Source organism: Sus scrofa, chromosome 4, assembly GCF_054392235.1.
Source record: "Sus scrofa isolate SSC_HxYL_T2T_F1_AM1 chromosome 4, Sscrofa_HxYL_maternal_Yorkshire_Landrace_v2.0, whole genome shotgun sequence".
NCBI lineage: Eukaryota > Metazoa > Chordata > Mammalia > Artiodactyla > Suidae > Sus > Sus scrofa.
In genome coordinates, this window is record NC_139386.1 from 97,877,784 (window position 1) to 97,893,130 (window position 15,347).

The window sequence follows — 15,347 nt, forward strand, 5'->3', positions numbered from 1 at the left end:
TGCCTAGTTATATCCTAACCCAGCTCCCGCCAACCCATCATCTGCTTGAGGATGAAGCCAGGCTCCCTCCTCCTCACCCCTGTGTCTCACAGATTCCATATGACCTCAGAAAGTCCTTCAAAAGTCTGACCCACATTCTTCGTGTTGCAGCTCTGCTCCCTTCCCTCCATGTGCGTCCTAAGAGCACAGTCCTGAGTCTGAATCTTCGATGACTCCGAAGCCCCATCACCTCATCAGGCTTGTCCTTCTGAGGTTGACCTTACCACTGCCACTGCTCAGAGAGAGAGAGGGAGACAGAGGGACCGAGAGAGGGACAGAAAGGGAAGTCCCAGTCTGGACTGAGGGCGTGGAGAGGGGATGGAGATAAGACAGCAGCAAGGACCCAGACACAGAATGACACAAATACTCACCGCACCCCACCACCTTCAGCTGCCTGGCTTCCGGGGGTGGGGCGACCGTCTTACGGCTTTCCATGACGCGAGTCCTGCGAGAGGGCTGGGGCTGTGGGTGAGGCGACATTTCCTGCCCCCGGAGGGGCTGGGTGAGAGGAGGGATGACTTGCTGAGTGTGCACACCTTTTGAGAGCCCGCACACACACCCTGCTCTAGGGGCTCCTCTGCTAGGCTGCCCCCATGGAGCTCCCCCTGGCCCAGATAGGCGCCCAAGGTAAGTGTGAAGTTGGAGAACGTGGGTGGGGGAGATATCAAGACCCCCCCCCATGATCCCTGCTCTCTCCCCGCTGGCCCTAGCTCCCACTTTAGGGCCCAGAGCTGGCAGGGCTGGCTGGCAAGTGGCTCACAACCCCTGTTACTCCTCGGGGGCTCCGGGTCCCCGCAGCCCTGAGGATAAAGATGACAGAGTCTGCTGAGTGCTCCTTAGAGAGGAGGGGAGGGCAACGGGAGGAGGAAGGGGGACAAGGGGCAGGGGATTCTGGGCCAGAAGACAGACCTGCCCTGAAGAGATCTGCCTCCCTGCCCAGATTTTGGGACGTCGGGCCATCGGAGGGCTGGCTGGCTTCCCAGCTCTCCTGCCCAGCACCCAGTTTCTCTGACAAGCCCCTCTGCCGCCTTGGCCCTCTGCACCCTCTTGGCTCCTTACTCCTCCCTAAGAAATCACCTCAGCATCCCTCCTGCATCTCTCCTGCTGTCATGACTGTCCCTGTCCTAGGGGCACTCCCCAGTCCCCCAGCGAGAGGTCCACGGGGTCCCTCTGAAGGGAGGAATGGGCAACAGAAAGGCCGGCCATCACTGAGAAAGCTCTCTGTGCTAACAGGGAGTCGAGAAGCCCCCGCTGTAACCTTCAGCACCTTCCAGCCCATGGACTTGAACCGCCGGAGCTGCCAGGGCCTGGGTTCGCTTCCGGGACCCAGACTCCAGGCCCCGAAGGCCGAAGAAGCCCAGCCCAGCCCCAGGGCCCCGACTGTCCACGTGGCGGTGAGTCGGAACCTGGGGGGGGGCAGCTCCCTCCTCGGCTCCCACTCTCCCAACTTGAGGACTTGCAGATAGACAAAGGCCAAGGCAGGAATGAGCTGGGGCTGCCGACAAGGCCAAGGGTACAGAGGGAGGGAAAGGAGAGGGGGAGGGCCTCCTTCAGGTGCTGAATGGTCCACTCACTGCTCCTCTGTCCCTGGGGAGCTCAGGGTGTGTCCACAAGTGACCAGGGTACAATGATTTGAGTTCCAGAAACTTGCACACCTGCAGCTCTGTCCATTGCCTTCATTTGGCCAGGACAGCCTTATCTCAGTCTTTCTCTGCCCTCCTTTCACTGGGAAATCTGCCCAGCTCGGTCCCTCCTAATGGAGGGTGAGCCCTCCCTCATTCTGGCCTCTGGAGTTCCTTCCCTTCATTCCTTAGGCCAGGGAAGGACTTTCTGTCCATCTGGAAGGCCTCACCTCCCGTTAAGCACAGTTTAATAGCTCACAGCTACTGCACCAAAAAGGCCCACAGGCCCCAGACAGAGTGGAAGGAAACTCCCTGGAAACAAAAACAGCTGGAGCTGGTGTCCCCATTGTGGTTCAGTGGGTTAAAAACCCAACTAGCATCCATGAAGATGTGGGTTCAATCCCTGGCCACGTTCAGTGGGTTAAGGATCTGGTCTTGCCGAAAGCCGAGGCATAGGTTGCAGATGTGGCTCAGATCTGGCATTGCTGGGGCTGTGACGTCGGCCTGCAACTGCAGCTTTGATTCAACACCGAACCCAGGAACTTCCATATGCCTAATGAGTGGCCCTAAAAAGGTAAAGAAAGAAAAAGAAAAAGAAAAGAAAGAAGAAAAAAAAAAAAAAAACAGCTGGAGCTGAAGAAGAGATTTAAGTTAGAACTTTCTGGGCAATTACACCCTAGAATAGGCCACTGGGATGAGGGGTGACTTTCTCCACATATCCAGGAGGGGCTAGGTATGAGAAGGTGACAGCTGGCTTCATCCAGGAGCCAGCTGCCACCTGGCCCGTCAGGAGAAGGACCACTATTCATGGCTTCTTCCCCTTCCTTGAACTCCTCCTCTATCCAGGCCCCAGGCGCTACGTGCAGCCCAAAAGACATTGGGAAGGCTGAAGAGATGCCTAGAGAAGAAGCCTTGTCCCTACAGGCAGAGACTCTGGCTTGGTTCCAGAAGACCCAGGCCCATGAGCTCCTGCAGCACGGGGAAGCCCCTGCCTGGTTCCACGGCTTCATCACCCGGAGGTGAGTCACAGAGGAAGAAACAGGCTCAGAGAAGGGCAGGGGGCCAGTCCTGAGTCCTGCGGTCAATCAGGAGCAGATTGCAGCTACAAGCCCAGGCTATGAATTCTGGAGGTTCAAAGGCTGTTTACTAGGGTAGCTCTCCTGCGGGAGATCATTGGAGAGGCTCCAGCGCAAGCCCCCATCCTATGCCTCGGTTTGCCCCTTCTAGGCTCAACCTTCCTCCTGTCTCTGAGGCTTCTCATGTTCACAGTTTCCACCTCCGCCTCAGGCTCTCTCTCCATGCATATATATATATATATATATTTTTTTTTTTTTTTTTTTTGGTCTTTTTGCCTTTTCTAGGACCGATCCCGCGGCATATGGAGAGTCCCAGGCTAGGAGTCTAATCAGAGCTGTAGCGGCCAACCCACGCCACAGCCACAGCCACAGCCACAGCCACGCGGGATCCGAGCTGCATCTGTGACCTACAGCACAGCTCAAGGCAACGTCGGATCTTTAACCCACTGAGCAAGGCCAGGGATCGAACCGAGTCGGTTCCTAGTCGGATTCGTTAACCACTGAGCCATGTCCGGAACACCTCCATGCATCTTTACCTCTGGCTCTCTCCAGCCCTCTCCTCTATCTTCCCACCTTTGCAGTTCCTCCCTCCTCCTCCACTTCTCAGCTTTACTGTATCCCTGTGTTCACCTCCTCCAGCACCGGCCACTGGTGATTTTGAAATCTGGAAGTCTACTCCCATCCCTGTTGCTGTGGCCACAGCACTGTGCCCTCCACCCCCACCCCCCGCCCCGGCCCCTCCACCCCCTGGTTGCTTTTCCAGGATGAGGCCAGAAGGAGGATGCTGGGCTGGGAGGTCTCCTGAGTGGGACCTCTGGCCTCTGTCCACACCCAGACCCCGCAGCGAGAGTGCAGTACCCACATCCTCTCTTCCACCTTCACCCTTCTCTAGCCACTTAAGGCCACTTGGCGGCAGGTTGGGGTCTCCTATGAGAGCCAGGGAGACAGGGAGTGAGGCTGGAAGAATCAGAGCAGCCTTCCATGTCTTTTCTGTCACCCACAGAGAGGCCGAAAGGTTGCTGGAAACAGAGCCTCAGGGATGTTACTTGGTGCGTTTCAGCGAGAGCGCCGTGACCTTTGTGCTGACTTACAGGTGCGGGGCGGGGAGGTGCGCACGCGGACAAGGAGGCGGGGCTTCTGGCTAAGCGGAGGGTGGGACTTGGTGCTGACTCACAAATAAGGGGCAGAGAACTTCACGCCCAGCAGGGGCGGGGTCTTTACGCTCAGCCCCCCGGGCTACTGAGGATGGGAGAGCCTGGCGCCGGGCGGGGAACGGTCACGCCGCGTGCTGATGCCCTGGCCGGGAGGAAGGAGCAGATCTGATTCTGACTGGTGCCCTCCAGGAGCCGGACTTGCTGCCGCCACTTCCTGCTGGCCCAGCTCCGGGACGGGCGCCACGTGGTGCTGGGCGAGGACAGCGCCCACGCGCGGCTGCAGGACCTGCTGCTGCACTACACGGCGGGACCGCTCAGCCCCTACGGGGAGAAGCTCACCGAGCCCCTCCCCCGCCAGGTACGCCGTCCCCACCCCGGCCTTGACCCTGACCCTGAGCCCAGAGACCCAGGCCAGCGCCCCTCCGCACGCAGAGCTCAGGTTGCAGGACCGAGACACAAGGCACTTTCCCATTAGGACGGATAACCCAACCACGCCTCCCCTGCCCTTCCGGGCATGCCCTTCCAGAAAGATGCGGGCTGGGGGAAGGGTCCTTGCCAGACTAGCCTAACCACTCAAAGACTGGAAGGTTGGAAGTGGCCAGCTAGGCAGACGGGTCCTTGTGTTTCTGTTTTGTTTTGTTTTTAAATTAGGAGATATTTACTGAGTACCCAGCATACACCGGGTGCTGGCAGGCCCTGAAAGTAGAGTCATGGACAAGATAGATGGGTGTCAAACCCACAAAGCTTTCTTAGCAGCAGCAAAAACAATTATAGGAATCAAGGCTCACCTTTCTTCTGTCTCTAAGGCTTCTCGTTTTCACAGTTTGAGTGTGATGAGAGAGGAAATATAGAATGGGGTGCCCTTTAGCTCACTCAGTGGAGAGCCGCATCAGAGAGGCCCTCCCCGCGGAAGTTCAAGCAGTTCTGAGGGACAACTATGTGCCATTCATTTGTCTGGGCACTGGGGAAATAGTAAACCAAACTGACCAAAATATCCTTATCTCACAGAGCTTTCATTCTAGTGAGAGGAAACAGACAGCAAATGCATAATACAGATAACAGAGACTACAGAAACTGGGAGTGACAGTGTTGGGGCTATTTTAATAGGGACATCAGGAAAGTCTACTCTGGTAAGGGGACATTTGAACAGAGGCCTGAGGGAGGGAGTCATGCAGCCAACTGGAGGAAAAGCATCCTAGGTAGATGCCACAGCAGGTGCAAAGGCCCTGAGGTCAGAGGACCCTTGAAGTGTGTGAACAAGACTAAGAGCAGTGAGATAGAAAGGTAGGAGATGAGATCAGAGGGGTGAAGGAGAAGGGCCCTGTAGGCTCTTGTGTGATTAGGTGTTTTTATTCTGAGTGAGATGGGCTGGCACTAGACAGATGCAAGCTAAAGAAGGACATGACCTGGAGTTCTCGTTGTGGCTCAGTGGTTTAGTATCCCTGAGGATGTGGGTTCGATCCCTGGCCTGGCTCAGTGGGTTAAGGATCTGGCATTGCTGTGAGCTGTGGTGTAGGTCACAGACGCGACTCAGATCCTGAGTTGCTGCGGCTGCGGCTGTGGCTGTGGTGTAGGCCGGCAGCTGCAGCTCCCATTCAACCCCTAGCCTGGGAACTTCCATATGCCGCAGTTGGAGGCCATTACAATGCTTTCAGGAGGAAAGATTGCAGCCTGGACCAGGTTGGTAAAGGGGAAGAAGGGGTTAGGAGGTGAGACTCTGGGTCTGTTTGGAAGATGGAGCGGACAAGGGTTTTTGCAGAATTGGATGAGGAATGTGAAAAGATGGAGTTGTCCTTGACTGAGATGAGGAAGATTGTAGGAGGAGCAACACTGGGAGAGTCAGGATCTGGAATTCAGTTTTGATAGTCACAGTTGGAGAGGTCCGTTCAGTATCCAAATGCAGATGTCACGTAGCCAGTTGGAATACATGGATCTGGAGTTTAGGACAGAAGTCTAGATTGGAGTTCAACATTTGGGAGCCATCAGCATGTAGATGAAATCTCATCTGCCAGGAGCAATGAAATATTCAGGAGCAATGAAATCTCACTCAACAATGAGTATAGATGGAAAAGAAAGGAATACCACGTCTCCAGCAGAGTGTGCAGAAATGAGGGGGAACCTACAAAGAAAATTAAGAAGGAGCAGCCAGAGAGAGAGGAGAAGAACCAGGAGAGTGATGCTCTAGACAGCAAGCAAAGAAAATACATCCAGGAAGAGCAGGTGCCAGTGGGTCCAGGATTGACAGTTGGATTTGGCCAAGATAAGGTCACGGGTGACCTGGGCAAGAAGAGTTTCCTGGAGCTTGACTGGAGTCAGTTCCAAGTGTGCCCTGTGGGACTATGCCTAGGGTGACTCTTGGGCAGAATTGTTTGAGGAGGAGACAGAGACCTGAAGATTCCCCAGCAGTGGCAACGGGGTGTAGGGAAGTCTGGAGCTGAGAGGGCTTAAGGCAGAGCTATCTGAGGCCAAGCTCTATGACTGGGCCTCAGCGGGTCTTGTCACTCAAGTTGTCTGGAGTTTGGGCTTCATCCTGGAGCAATGGGCAGCCACCAAAGGATTGCCAGGGGAACTTCTGCAGGCTCAGTCTGCTCTCAGAGTGGAGAATGGGTTGGCAGGGCAAGATGACACAGGCAGAGAAATTAAGACCTGAACCAGGGAGTTCCCTTCGTGGTGCAGAGGAAATGAATTCTACTAGAATCCATGAGGATGCGGGTTTGATTTCTGGCCTCGCTCAGTGGGTCAGGGATCCGGCTGTGAGCTGTGGTGTAGGTTGCAGATGCAGATCGGATCCCATGTTGCTGTGGTTGTGGCACATTTGTGCACCCACGGATAAATGCTGAGCTAAAAGAACACCTAATGTTGGAGTTCCCATTGTGGTGCAGCAGAAAGCTATCCGACTAGGGACCATGAGATTGCAGTTTGATCCCTGGCCTTGATCAGTGGATTAAGGATCCAGCATTTCCGTGAGGTGTGGTGTAGGTTGCAGACACAGCTCGGATCCCATGTTGCTGTGGCTGTGGCGTAGGCTGGCAGCTGTAGCTCCAATTGGACTCCTAGCCTGGGAACCGCCATATGCCATGGGTGCGGCCCTAAAAAGTAAAAAAAAAAAAGAAAAAGAAAAAGAAAGAAACACCTCACGTGGGAAGAAACCCTGTAGGGCTCATGTCCCCTGAGGCAATGTCTCTGTCCCTAAAATATCTAGCTTATAGCAGCATAAAGTACTCCCCCGGCACCTGCAGAAATAAACGCAGGCACAGTAGTCTTGAGGATTTGTCCTCATGCTGGAAATTTTTAGGCCAGACTTCTAAAGCCTTGGGGGGTTTTTTGGGTTTTGTTTTGTTTGTTTTGTCTTTTTGCCTTTTCTAGGGCCGCTCCTGCAGCATATGGAGGTTCCCAGGCTAGGGGTCCAATCGGAGCTGTTGCTGCCAGCCTACACCACAGCCACAGCAACGCCAGATCTGACCCGCATCTGCAACCTACACCACAGCTCACGGCAACGCCAGATCCTTAACCCACTGAGTGAGTCCAGGGATGGAACCTGCAACCTCATGGTTCCTAGGCAGATTGGTTGACCACTGAGCCAGGACAAGAACTCCTCTAATGCCTTGTTGCAGTTTTATAACCACAGGCACAAATAGCAACTAGTCTTGCCCTGCGTTCCAGGTGAAGTTAAGTTTAATGCTAGATATGGCCTGTGAACAGAGTTACTGCCCTGCCTCTGGTCCCCTTGTCACCTCCATCCCCTCGTCCTCACCCGGGAACCCAGCGTCTGCCAAATTTCTGTGCTCCCCCGACCCCATTCTCCGCGTGGACCAGAATATTCTGCCCTCCTGGATCCCAGGCCCATTCCGGCCCACCACCCCGCCTGCACCAAGTCCCTGAGGCCTGCTTTCTTCCCCACAGACTCCTGAGCCCGTAGGACTGTCCCTAAGGACTGAAGAATCAGACTCTGGAAGCAAAAGCCAGGACTCACAACCTCAGTACAGTCCAATTCTCAAAAAGGAGCAGAGCGCAGCCTTCAAGCAGAAAGAGGGGGCCGGAGAGCCAAAGGAGGTATTGGGAGGGAGGGGCTGAGAGAGAAGGCAGGGTCTGAGGGATGGGAGGAGCCTGCGGGGAGGGGAGGGGCCAGAAGGGAGGAGGCGGGGCTTATGGGGGCGGAGTCTCAAGCTGGGCTCCTGCTTCGGATCTGCCAGGGTTGCTCTGACCCACTTCCCCTCCCCGCCCGCTTTCTCTCCTAGCCCACCCAGCCGCCCAGGCCTAAGCCTCGCATCCCCGCCAGACCCCACCTGCCCCCCGAAGTCTACACAAGCCCCGCTCCGAGACCCCGCCCAACCCCGCCCCACAAGCCCTCCAACCCCATCTACCACGAACCTGACGAGCCCATAGCTTTCTATGCCATGGGCCGGGGCAGCCCCGGGGAAGCCCCCAGCAACATTTATGCCGAGGTGGAGGTGAAAGTGCCTGATTCAGGGGGTGAGAGCCCGCCGCGCATCCTCAGGCACGAAGTCCTACGGAAGTGCCAGTCCAGGCCTGTCCTAGGAAGCCAGGTAAATGGGGGTGCGGGGGGAAAGTTAGACCACAAGGAGGACTTTCTTTTTCTTTTCTTTTTTTCTTCTTTTTCTTTCTTTCTTTCTTTCTTTCTTTTTTTTTTTTTTAGGGCCGCACCCACGTCATATAGAGGCTCCCAGGCTAGGGGTCCAATCGGAGCTACAGCTTCTGGCCTCCGCCACAGCAACGCAGGATCCGAGCCGCGTCTGCGACCTGCACCACAGCTCACAGCAACGCCGGATCCTTAACCCACTGAGCGAGGCCAGGGATTGAACCTTACAACTTCATGGTTCCTAGTGGGATTCGCTTCCGCTGCACCACGGTGGGAACTCCAAGGAGGACTTTCTGGAAGCTCGATTGGGGAGGGTGAAGAGGGTGTTCAGACTGGATGTCTGGGTCAAGGTTAATGCAGGTCAGAGGTCTAGGATGAGATGGGAAGGACAGAGGGTCCAGGCTGCCAGCCACCCTCTTCCAGGCTCAGATTTGCTCCCTCTCCTCTGCCTGGAGTTAATAGGACCTGCCTCCCTTATGTCAAGTCTCCCCCTCTGCTTCTTAGAGAAAACAGAGGCCCCTTAGGGCCTCCTCAGCCTTCCCCCACCTGAGCCTGAGTCCCTCTCTCCTTGCTGGTCCTCCTCAGACACCTGAGACTGGCCCCACCCTGTACCGGGAATCCTGGCTGAACTTGGGCCTCTTCTGCTCTGGCCCCCTCCCCCTCAGCCTTCAGGGCCCTGCCTTGCCAGAGAAGTCTGGAATCCCTGGTGTCACCTCAGCTGAGCTCAGGGGAGGGGGCGCCTGCACTCCCCTCTTTCTGCACCCTCCTCCTCCCCATCCATCCCCCCACCACACCTGCCCAGTCTTCTCACTGATCAGTTCACATGAGCATCTTGTTTCACGGGATGTGTTAGACCCACAGGCTGCTCCCAGCCTCTCCCTCTGCCTCTGCCCCCCCTCCTCAGGCCCTTCCCCACCCTCCCTGCTGGTGTCCCCTGTTTCCCCCTCAGCCCTTGTGCTTGCTCACACTAACTCACACCCCTGCCACCTATTGCCATCCTACAGCTGATGTCACAGTCCGCCCCTCCATGCAAACTCCTCTCCAAGCTTTTCCTCAGCTCCCCAGCATCCCACAGCCTCTTGGACTCGGTGTAGCCAACACTGTTCTCCCCCTACTCCCCCCAGCTGCTTCCTCCTGTGTCCCCTATCTGATCTGACAGCTCTCCAGCCACCCAACGATTCAAGCCAGAATCTCAGGGCTCCCTTGACATCTCGCCTCTCCTCACCCTTACTCCCCTGTAAGCCACTGATTCCTACTGGTTCTCTTCCTGAATATATTTTTCCTTTCCCCACTTTCAGCCCCCATCATCTCTCATCAGGTCTTTTCCAAGACCTTTTTTTTGGTCTTTTTAGGCCTGTACCCACAGCATATGGAGATTAGGCTAAGGGTCTAATCAGAGCTGTAGCTGCCGACCTACACCACAGCTCACGGCAACACCGGATCCTTAACCCACCAAGTGAGGCCAGGGATCAAACCCACAACCTCATGGTTCCTAGTTGGATTCATTTCCACTGTGTCATGACAGAAATTCCCCAAGACGTCTGATCTTAAAGGACATTAGCCTGCAGAAATGAGGTCTACACCTCATGCTGCGGGAGCGGCCCTAGAAAAGGCAAAGAGACAAAATAATAATAATAATAATAATCAGACGTCTTGGCCCTTGAGGGTGCAGGCAGGCCTAAGGGACCTAAAGGCAGAGAGTGTGACCTGGGACCATTCTTCTCTTTGCAGAATCCGGGTAGCCAGCAACTGCATTCTCAGAACTCTGTGGCTGAACCAGGCCTTCCTCTGCCCCATCAGCCCCTGCCCCGCTGGGGGCACACCCTCCCCCACAACCTTCCTAGGCAGGTGCTTCAGGACAGAGGACAGGCGTGGCTCCCCCTGGGGCCTCCTCAGTAGCTGGTGTCTGAGCTGGGGGAGGATAACTCGGAACAGCGGGTCCAAAGAATCTCACACACACACCCAGGCGCCCTTCTCAAGAAATGTGGATGGAACAAAACCGTAGGTGATCAAAGCTAGGAAAGACTTTAACCATCATCTATGGCAAGATTGGCAAAAAGGTGTCACCTCGCATGCCAACTCCCATCCATCGATTGTGGCTGCCTAGAGCACTTCATTGGAAAAGATGTTAAGGTCATATCCCATCTCAGCAGAAAAGAACACCGTGATTGATTCGTGATGTCTGCCGTGGGTGAGAGAAGGAAGAGGAGCAGCTTCTCCTTTGCCTGCCTGTACCGATCGAGTCCAGCCCCCTTACTGTGCAGATAAGGAAATAAACCCAGAAAGGGATAGTGGCTTCGCCAAGGTCAAGGACTGGAACTCAGGCTTCCTGATTCCTCTGTGTGGTGCTCTGTTCCGTACCCCACACCCACTAACTTCTCAACAGGAAATGTCAGAGGTTTCCTCAGATAGGAAATCTGGCTGCTTTCCAGAGCACTGCTCAGGGGGCCCTGGGGGCTGGTGCCCCTCTTCCAGATCCCAGCTTAGTCCCGTTCCCCTGGCTGGTCTGGGCTCCCACAGAGAAGCCTGGAAGTCAGACAAGCAAATGTGGAGTCTGCCTCCTTTTAGGGACACATGCACTTGTTTCCCCCCAAGGCCCCTTGCGAATCCCCTGGCTCGATGCTTGCCTCTAAGCAGTGGGCTAGGAGGACCCTGCTGCATCCCACTGCCCCAGTTTCTCCTCCTGGAGTCTGATTTCGCTGGTCCTCCGAGCCTTTAAGTCTGGGCCCTGGTCCAATGCTGCTGTTGTCTGAGGAATGGTTTGGCGAGAACAGATGTTAGAACTTGTTTGTTGATTCTTGTCTGGCTAATAAATCATCACCAACCACCTCCCCCAACAGGGATTCAAGTACTCCAGGCTCCTTCTGTCTCTGCCTCTGACTCGATTCTATTGTGAAAGGCAAGTGGTTGAATGACCATTGCAGAGAGGGGGAGAAGGGTCGGGGGGGTTGAGGACACCTGGGCAAGGGTCACAGATCTGTGGGCTGGAGGCTGGGGAGACACCAAGGCAAGGGACACAGATCTCTCTCTGCTGAGTATTTCTTCCCTAGCTGGGGTGGGCTGGGCAGCTAGCCAGCAGCAGAGGGGTGGCTCCATCACCTGGGGGATGCTGGGAAAGAGAGGCAAGGAGGGGAGTGATTGAAAGGTAGTCCCTGCACCACCTTCCCCAACCACCAGGCCAAGCACAGGACTGGGCCGGGAAGGGTGCACCATTAGGCTGTGGTGTGAGCTCCTTGGGAGAGGATGCAGAGGCTGCAGTGGCTTCAAGCCTCTTGTGTCCTCCTAGATTTCTGGGCTTAGGCTTTCTCTGTCCCTCTTGCAAGACTTCCTCCTCTCTGCCCAGACCCACTTCAGGGCCAGCCTCCTGCCCCTGTGGCCAAGTGCCACATTCTGGCTTTCAATCACCCAGAAGCATATGCCTTGGGTCCTATGTTTGTCTCAGGCTGGGAGCTCTCTGAGGCAGGGCTATTTCTGCCCCGAATCAGCCTCGGAGCTCAGAGACTGTTCCCCACCCCTCGGAGATGCTTAGGGGGCTTCTGGGTACTCCTATGGTCCCAGACTGTTCCTACACTCATTCCTCTGAGGGTTCGGTCAAGATGGTCAGTGCCCATGGGGGACCCTCTTCCTGCCAAGGGCCCTGGGTACTTGCCTGAATCACAGAAGTTCCCCGGCTCATTCCCTGTGCCCTAGGTGCGGCCACCACCCCACCACCCCCAGCCTGATGCAGGGCCAGCTCCGGTGACTAGTGAATTCCCCTCCTTTCCACTCCAGTGCTCATCAGCTTAAGGAGAAATATGGTTGCTGAGTCAACAGAGTTGGGGTTCCACTTCCTTCGGTCTGTAGGTCTAAACTCCCTCCTGAGCAAGGGAAGAGGTGGGAGGGAGATGGGGGAGGGGTGGGAGCAGATGGCTTTGGGGGAGGAGAAGCTGAAAGTGCAAAAAAGGTCTAAGATTAGACTCAGGGAGTCACCTCGTGGCTGATTCCTTGTGGCAGGAGAGGAGGCAGAAAAAGGAGTTTTGCCGTGTGGCAAGATCTGGAAATCAGAAAGTCAGAGACAGGATTTCCTTAGACTTTGGGACAGAACAGGATGGGCAGGTGACAGAAGGGGGGCAGAAAACACCTTGTGACCCACTTGGTGTTTCTGAAGGGGCAAAGCCTGTTAGGAAGGGCCAAGTGGGACCCAGGGAACCTCGCCATCCCTCTCCAGCTCCTCACAGCTAGAGGGGACTCACCGGAGGGTGGGAGGACCCAGATGATGGCATCATGGGGAGCTCTGGGTTCCTGTTGGGGCTTTTTGCTAACAAGCCACCCAACCTTTGACAAGGAAACTTCTTTTTTGGGCCACTGTTCCCTACATTCCTTTGAAATGGACCAATGCCTTATGTGCACACAGGGATGCTCTGCAGAGCAGGTGAGACCATGCAAGGGAGGGGCTTGGCAGAGCAGGGCTGCCAGGGCTAGAAGGGACTTCAGACCCTTTGTGACTGACTTCCTTGTTCAACCAAATAGGAAGCTGAGGCCTAAAGAGGGGAGGTGAGAGGGAGCCGGGGGTAGTGAGAACCAGATCTGGTCATCCAGTGTCCCCCTTATCCTATGAGGCTCCTCCCAGGCCAAAGGCTAAGGCCCCAGTTCTCCTGAGGGCTCCAGCTACAGGCCCAGCCTTGACCCAACCAAGGTGGTGGAGGCTTCCTTCTCGCCACCACAACCACGGGCACCCCCACACCATCCTGCTGACCTCACTCCCAAGCAGAGGCCTGGGGCTGCGGTGAGACCTCGGGATGCAGAGGCTGAGTAACGAGTACAGGAAAGGGAGCCTGGGCCACAGTGCTGAGCAGGTCGCTCTGTCCTAGGGGAGACCACTCGAGCCAGGAGGGAGAGGGCCCCTTGCAGCTGATTCAGCTTGGCGTGGTTATTCCACCTCTCCCGACTCATCCAGTCCCTGCCTTTCTCTGCCTCAGCCGCCTATTAGATTGGAGTCTCCCATCCTGAGCCCCAGATCCCCTTCAGAGCCTGGGGAAAGCATTGCTGTGAAGGGTCCAGCTTTTTCCTCTGGATCCAGCCCCTTCGGCATCATGGCTGACCCCGCTGCCCCTTTTATCCTATCAGCTCCTTCAGCAGTCTCAGTAAGTTTCCCTGTAACTTCGGCTCAAGAAGGCCAGGGCCAGGGCGGGGGTGGGGGAGTTGAGAAACTATTGACCTGCCCCCCAGCCTCAGCTGTCCTGACTTATGAGCCTATTCAAGGAGGGCTGGGGGGCCAGCCATCACTGAGGTCCCACCCTCAACCAGCTCTACTGGCCTTAGAGTGTGTCCCCACCTGAAGCAAAGCTGAACAGAGGGAGAGGGGGTGAAAAAAGACTGGGAGCGGGCAGCAGAGCATTCCAGCATCCTTGGCCCCACGGAACTCCACAGTCTCACAGACTGCAGCACAGTACCCAGCTGGGGTGAAGACCTGGCTGGGTCCCTAGCAGGGGGCCAGAGGCCTTAGGGTAGGAGTCGAAACCCTCTCCGTGTGACAGCTGCCTTGTCATCTCTGCAGTTCCTAAGTCTGCTCCTCACGGACACTGGCTTCCTCAGCTACACTGTCCTGGTCCAGGCAGCGCTGCCCTTGGCCTTTGCCCCAGCTCCTCCAACACCTATCAGGGCCATCTGGATCCATTTCTGACTAAGCCCCCTCCTCCCTTTACCCCTCAGATGCCAATGTCAATTTTAGCCATTCCTTATTCCGCCTTCCCTTCCCCTCATCCCTGTCTATCCTCTTTCCTGTTTATCGCAACTTGAGCCTGCTACCTCAGGAAGCCCTCCCCAATAAAGTCTGTCCATCTTCTAACTCGTATTTTTCTTGGTGACTAGGAAATTCCAATCTCCAAATAAAATGTCATCTTTGGTAGCAATAAAAAGTGGCTTTAAAAAAATGGCTTAAGACTACTCACAGAGAACCAAAGGAGATGAGAGGAAAGCAGCTAAAAGATCTGGCTTGACCCTGTCCATTCTCAGAGACTCCAACACCCTCCCTGTCCACCATGTCTTGCCCCCCAACCCAGAGCACTCCCATCACCATCATGATGCAGACCCCAAAATGAGAATGTTGAAGAGCTGAACCTCAGGACCGAGGCCACCTCAGGAGGGCAGGGCCGCGTCTATGCGTCCTGGATGCAGAAAGAGCATCTGCCTCCTTGGGACCTGCCTTCTGGGCCCTGCTGAGCCTACCTCACCACCTCACTTCATTATGACACCCCAGAGGGGCACTCTCAGCCCTGAGTGCCTCTGTGCATGGTAGAAGTGATGAACAGGCCAGGCTAATGCTCCCTGCTGAAGGCTGGCTGGATGCATGGACTTGGACGACTACAGCTCGAGTGTCCCTGTGGGATGCAGGAGCCCTGTCTGGCTCCAACCCGAAGTAGGTCAGATTTCAGATAAGCGGGTGGTTTTCCTGTAAGCGCTGAAACCCTCCTCTGTACTTAATGAGAAACAGACTCCTCGACTTACCCCGGCCCACAAGACCAGGAGCCTGGTAAGATTCCTCACTTCCTTCCCATCCCCAGGTCCTCATCACACACCCCTGCAAAGCGCCCCTCTGGCCTTTACCTCCCTCTCCATCACCAGGACTGTCAAACACCAGTTTCACTCAGTGTCTTCCCTGTTCAGAACCTGCAACAACTGGAGTCAGGCCTCATTGTCCAGTCAATGCTCCTCTGCCTGGCATTCAAGGCCTTTCTTCTTGCAGGAGTTTCTTTAACACTCCTTTCTGCAGGAAGCCACTGCAGTTAAACCCTACTGGAGTGCCGGTTCCCCTCAGCAACATGTTTCAGCAGGGGTCTGCACTAGGATTTGCATGCTGTTTTGTGACCGCTACATG

General features: G+C 55.6%; 1 protein-coding gene across 1 annotated transcript; it reads left to right on the plus strand.

Moving 5' to 3' along the window:
* The first annotated feature begins 525 nt into the window (after positions 1-525).
* On the plus strand, positions 526-11,342 carry SH2D2A (SH2 domain containing 2A). The gene is made up of 8 exons (XM_001929530.7): positions 526-666; positions 1,273-1,433; positions 2,508-2,680; positions 3,741-3,830; positions 4,081-4,249; positions 7,795-7,944; positions 8,130-8,438; positions 10,223-11,342. The coding sequence occupies exons 1-8, from the start codon at positions 633-635 to the stop codon at positions 10,388-10,390; spliced, it is 1,254 nt and encodes a 417-aa protein (XP_001929565.3). The 5' UTR covers positions 526-632; the 3' UTR covers positions 10,391-11,342.
* Positions 11,343-15,347: the final 4,005 nt, after the last annotated feature.

Excerpts from the sequence above, each read along its gene's own strand:
- SH2D2A (XM_001929530.7), top strand. The coding sequence starts at position 633 with ATGGAGCTCCCCCTGGCCCAGATAGGCGCCCAAG. Across the intron at positions 3,831-4,080 it reads ACCTTTGTGCTGACTTACAG|GAGCCGGACTTGCTGCCGCC; the intron begins GTGCGGGGCGGG and ends GGTGCCCTCCAG. Across the intron at positions 4,250-7,794 it reads CCGAGCCCCTCCCCCGCCAG|ACTCCTGAGCCCGTAGGACT; the intron begins GTACGCCGTCCC and ends TCTTCCCCACAG.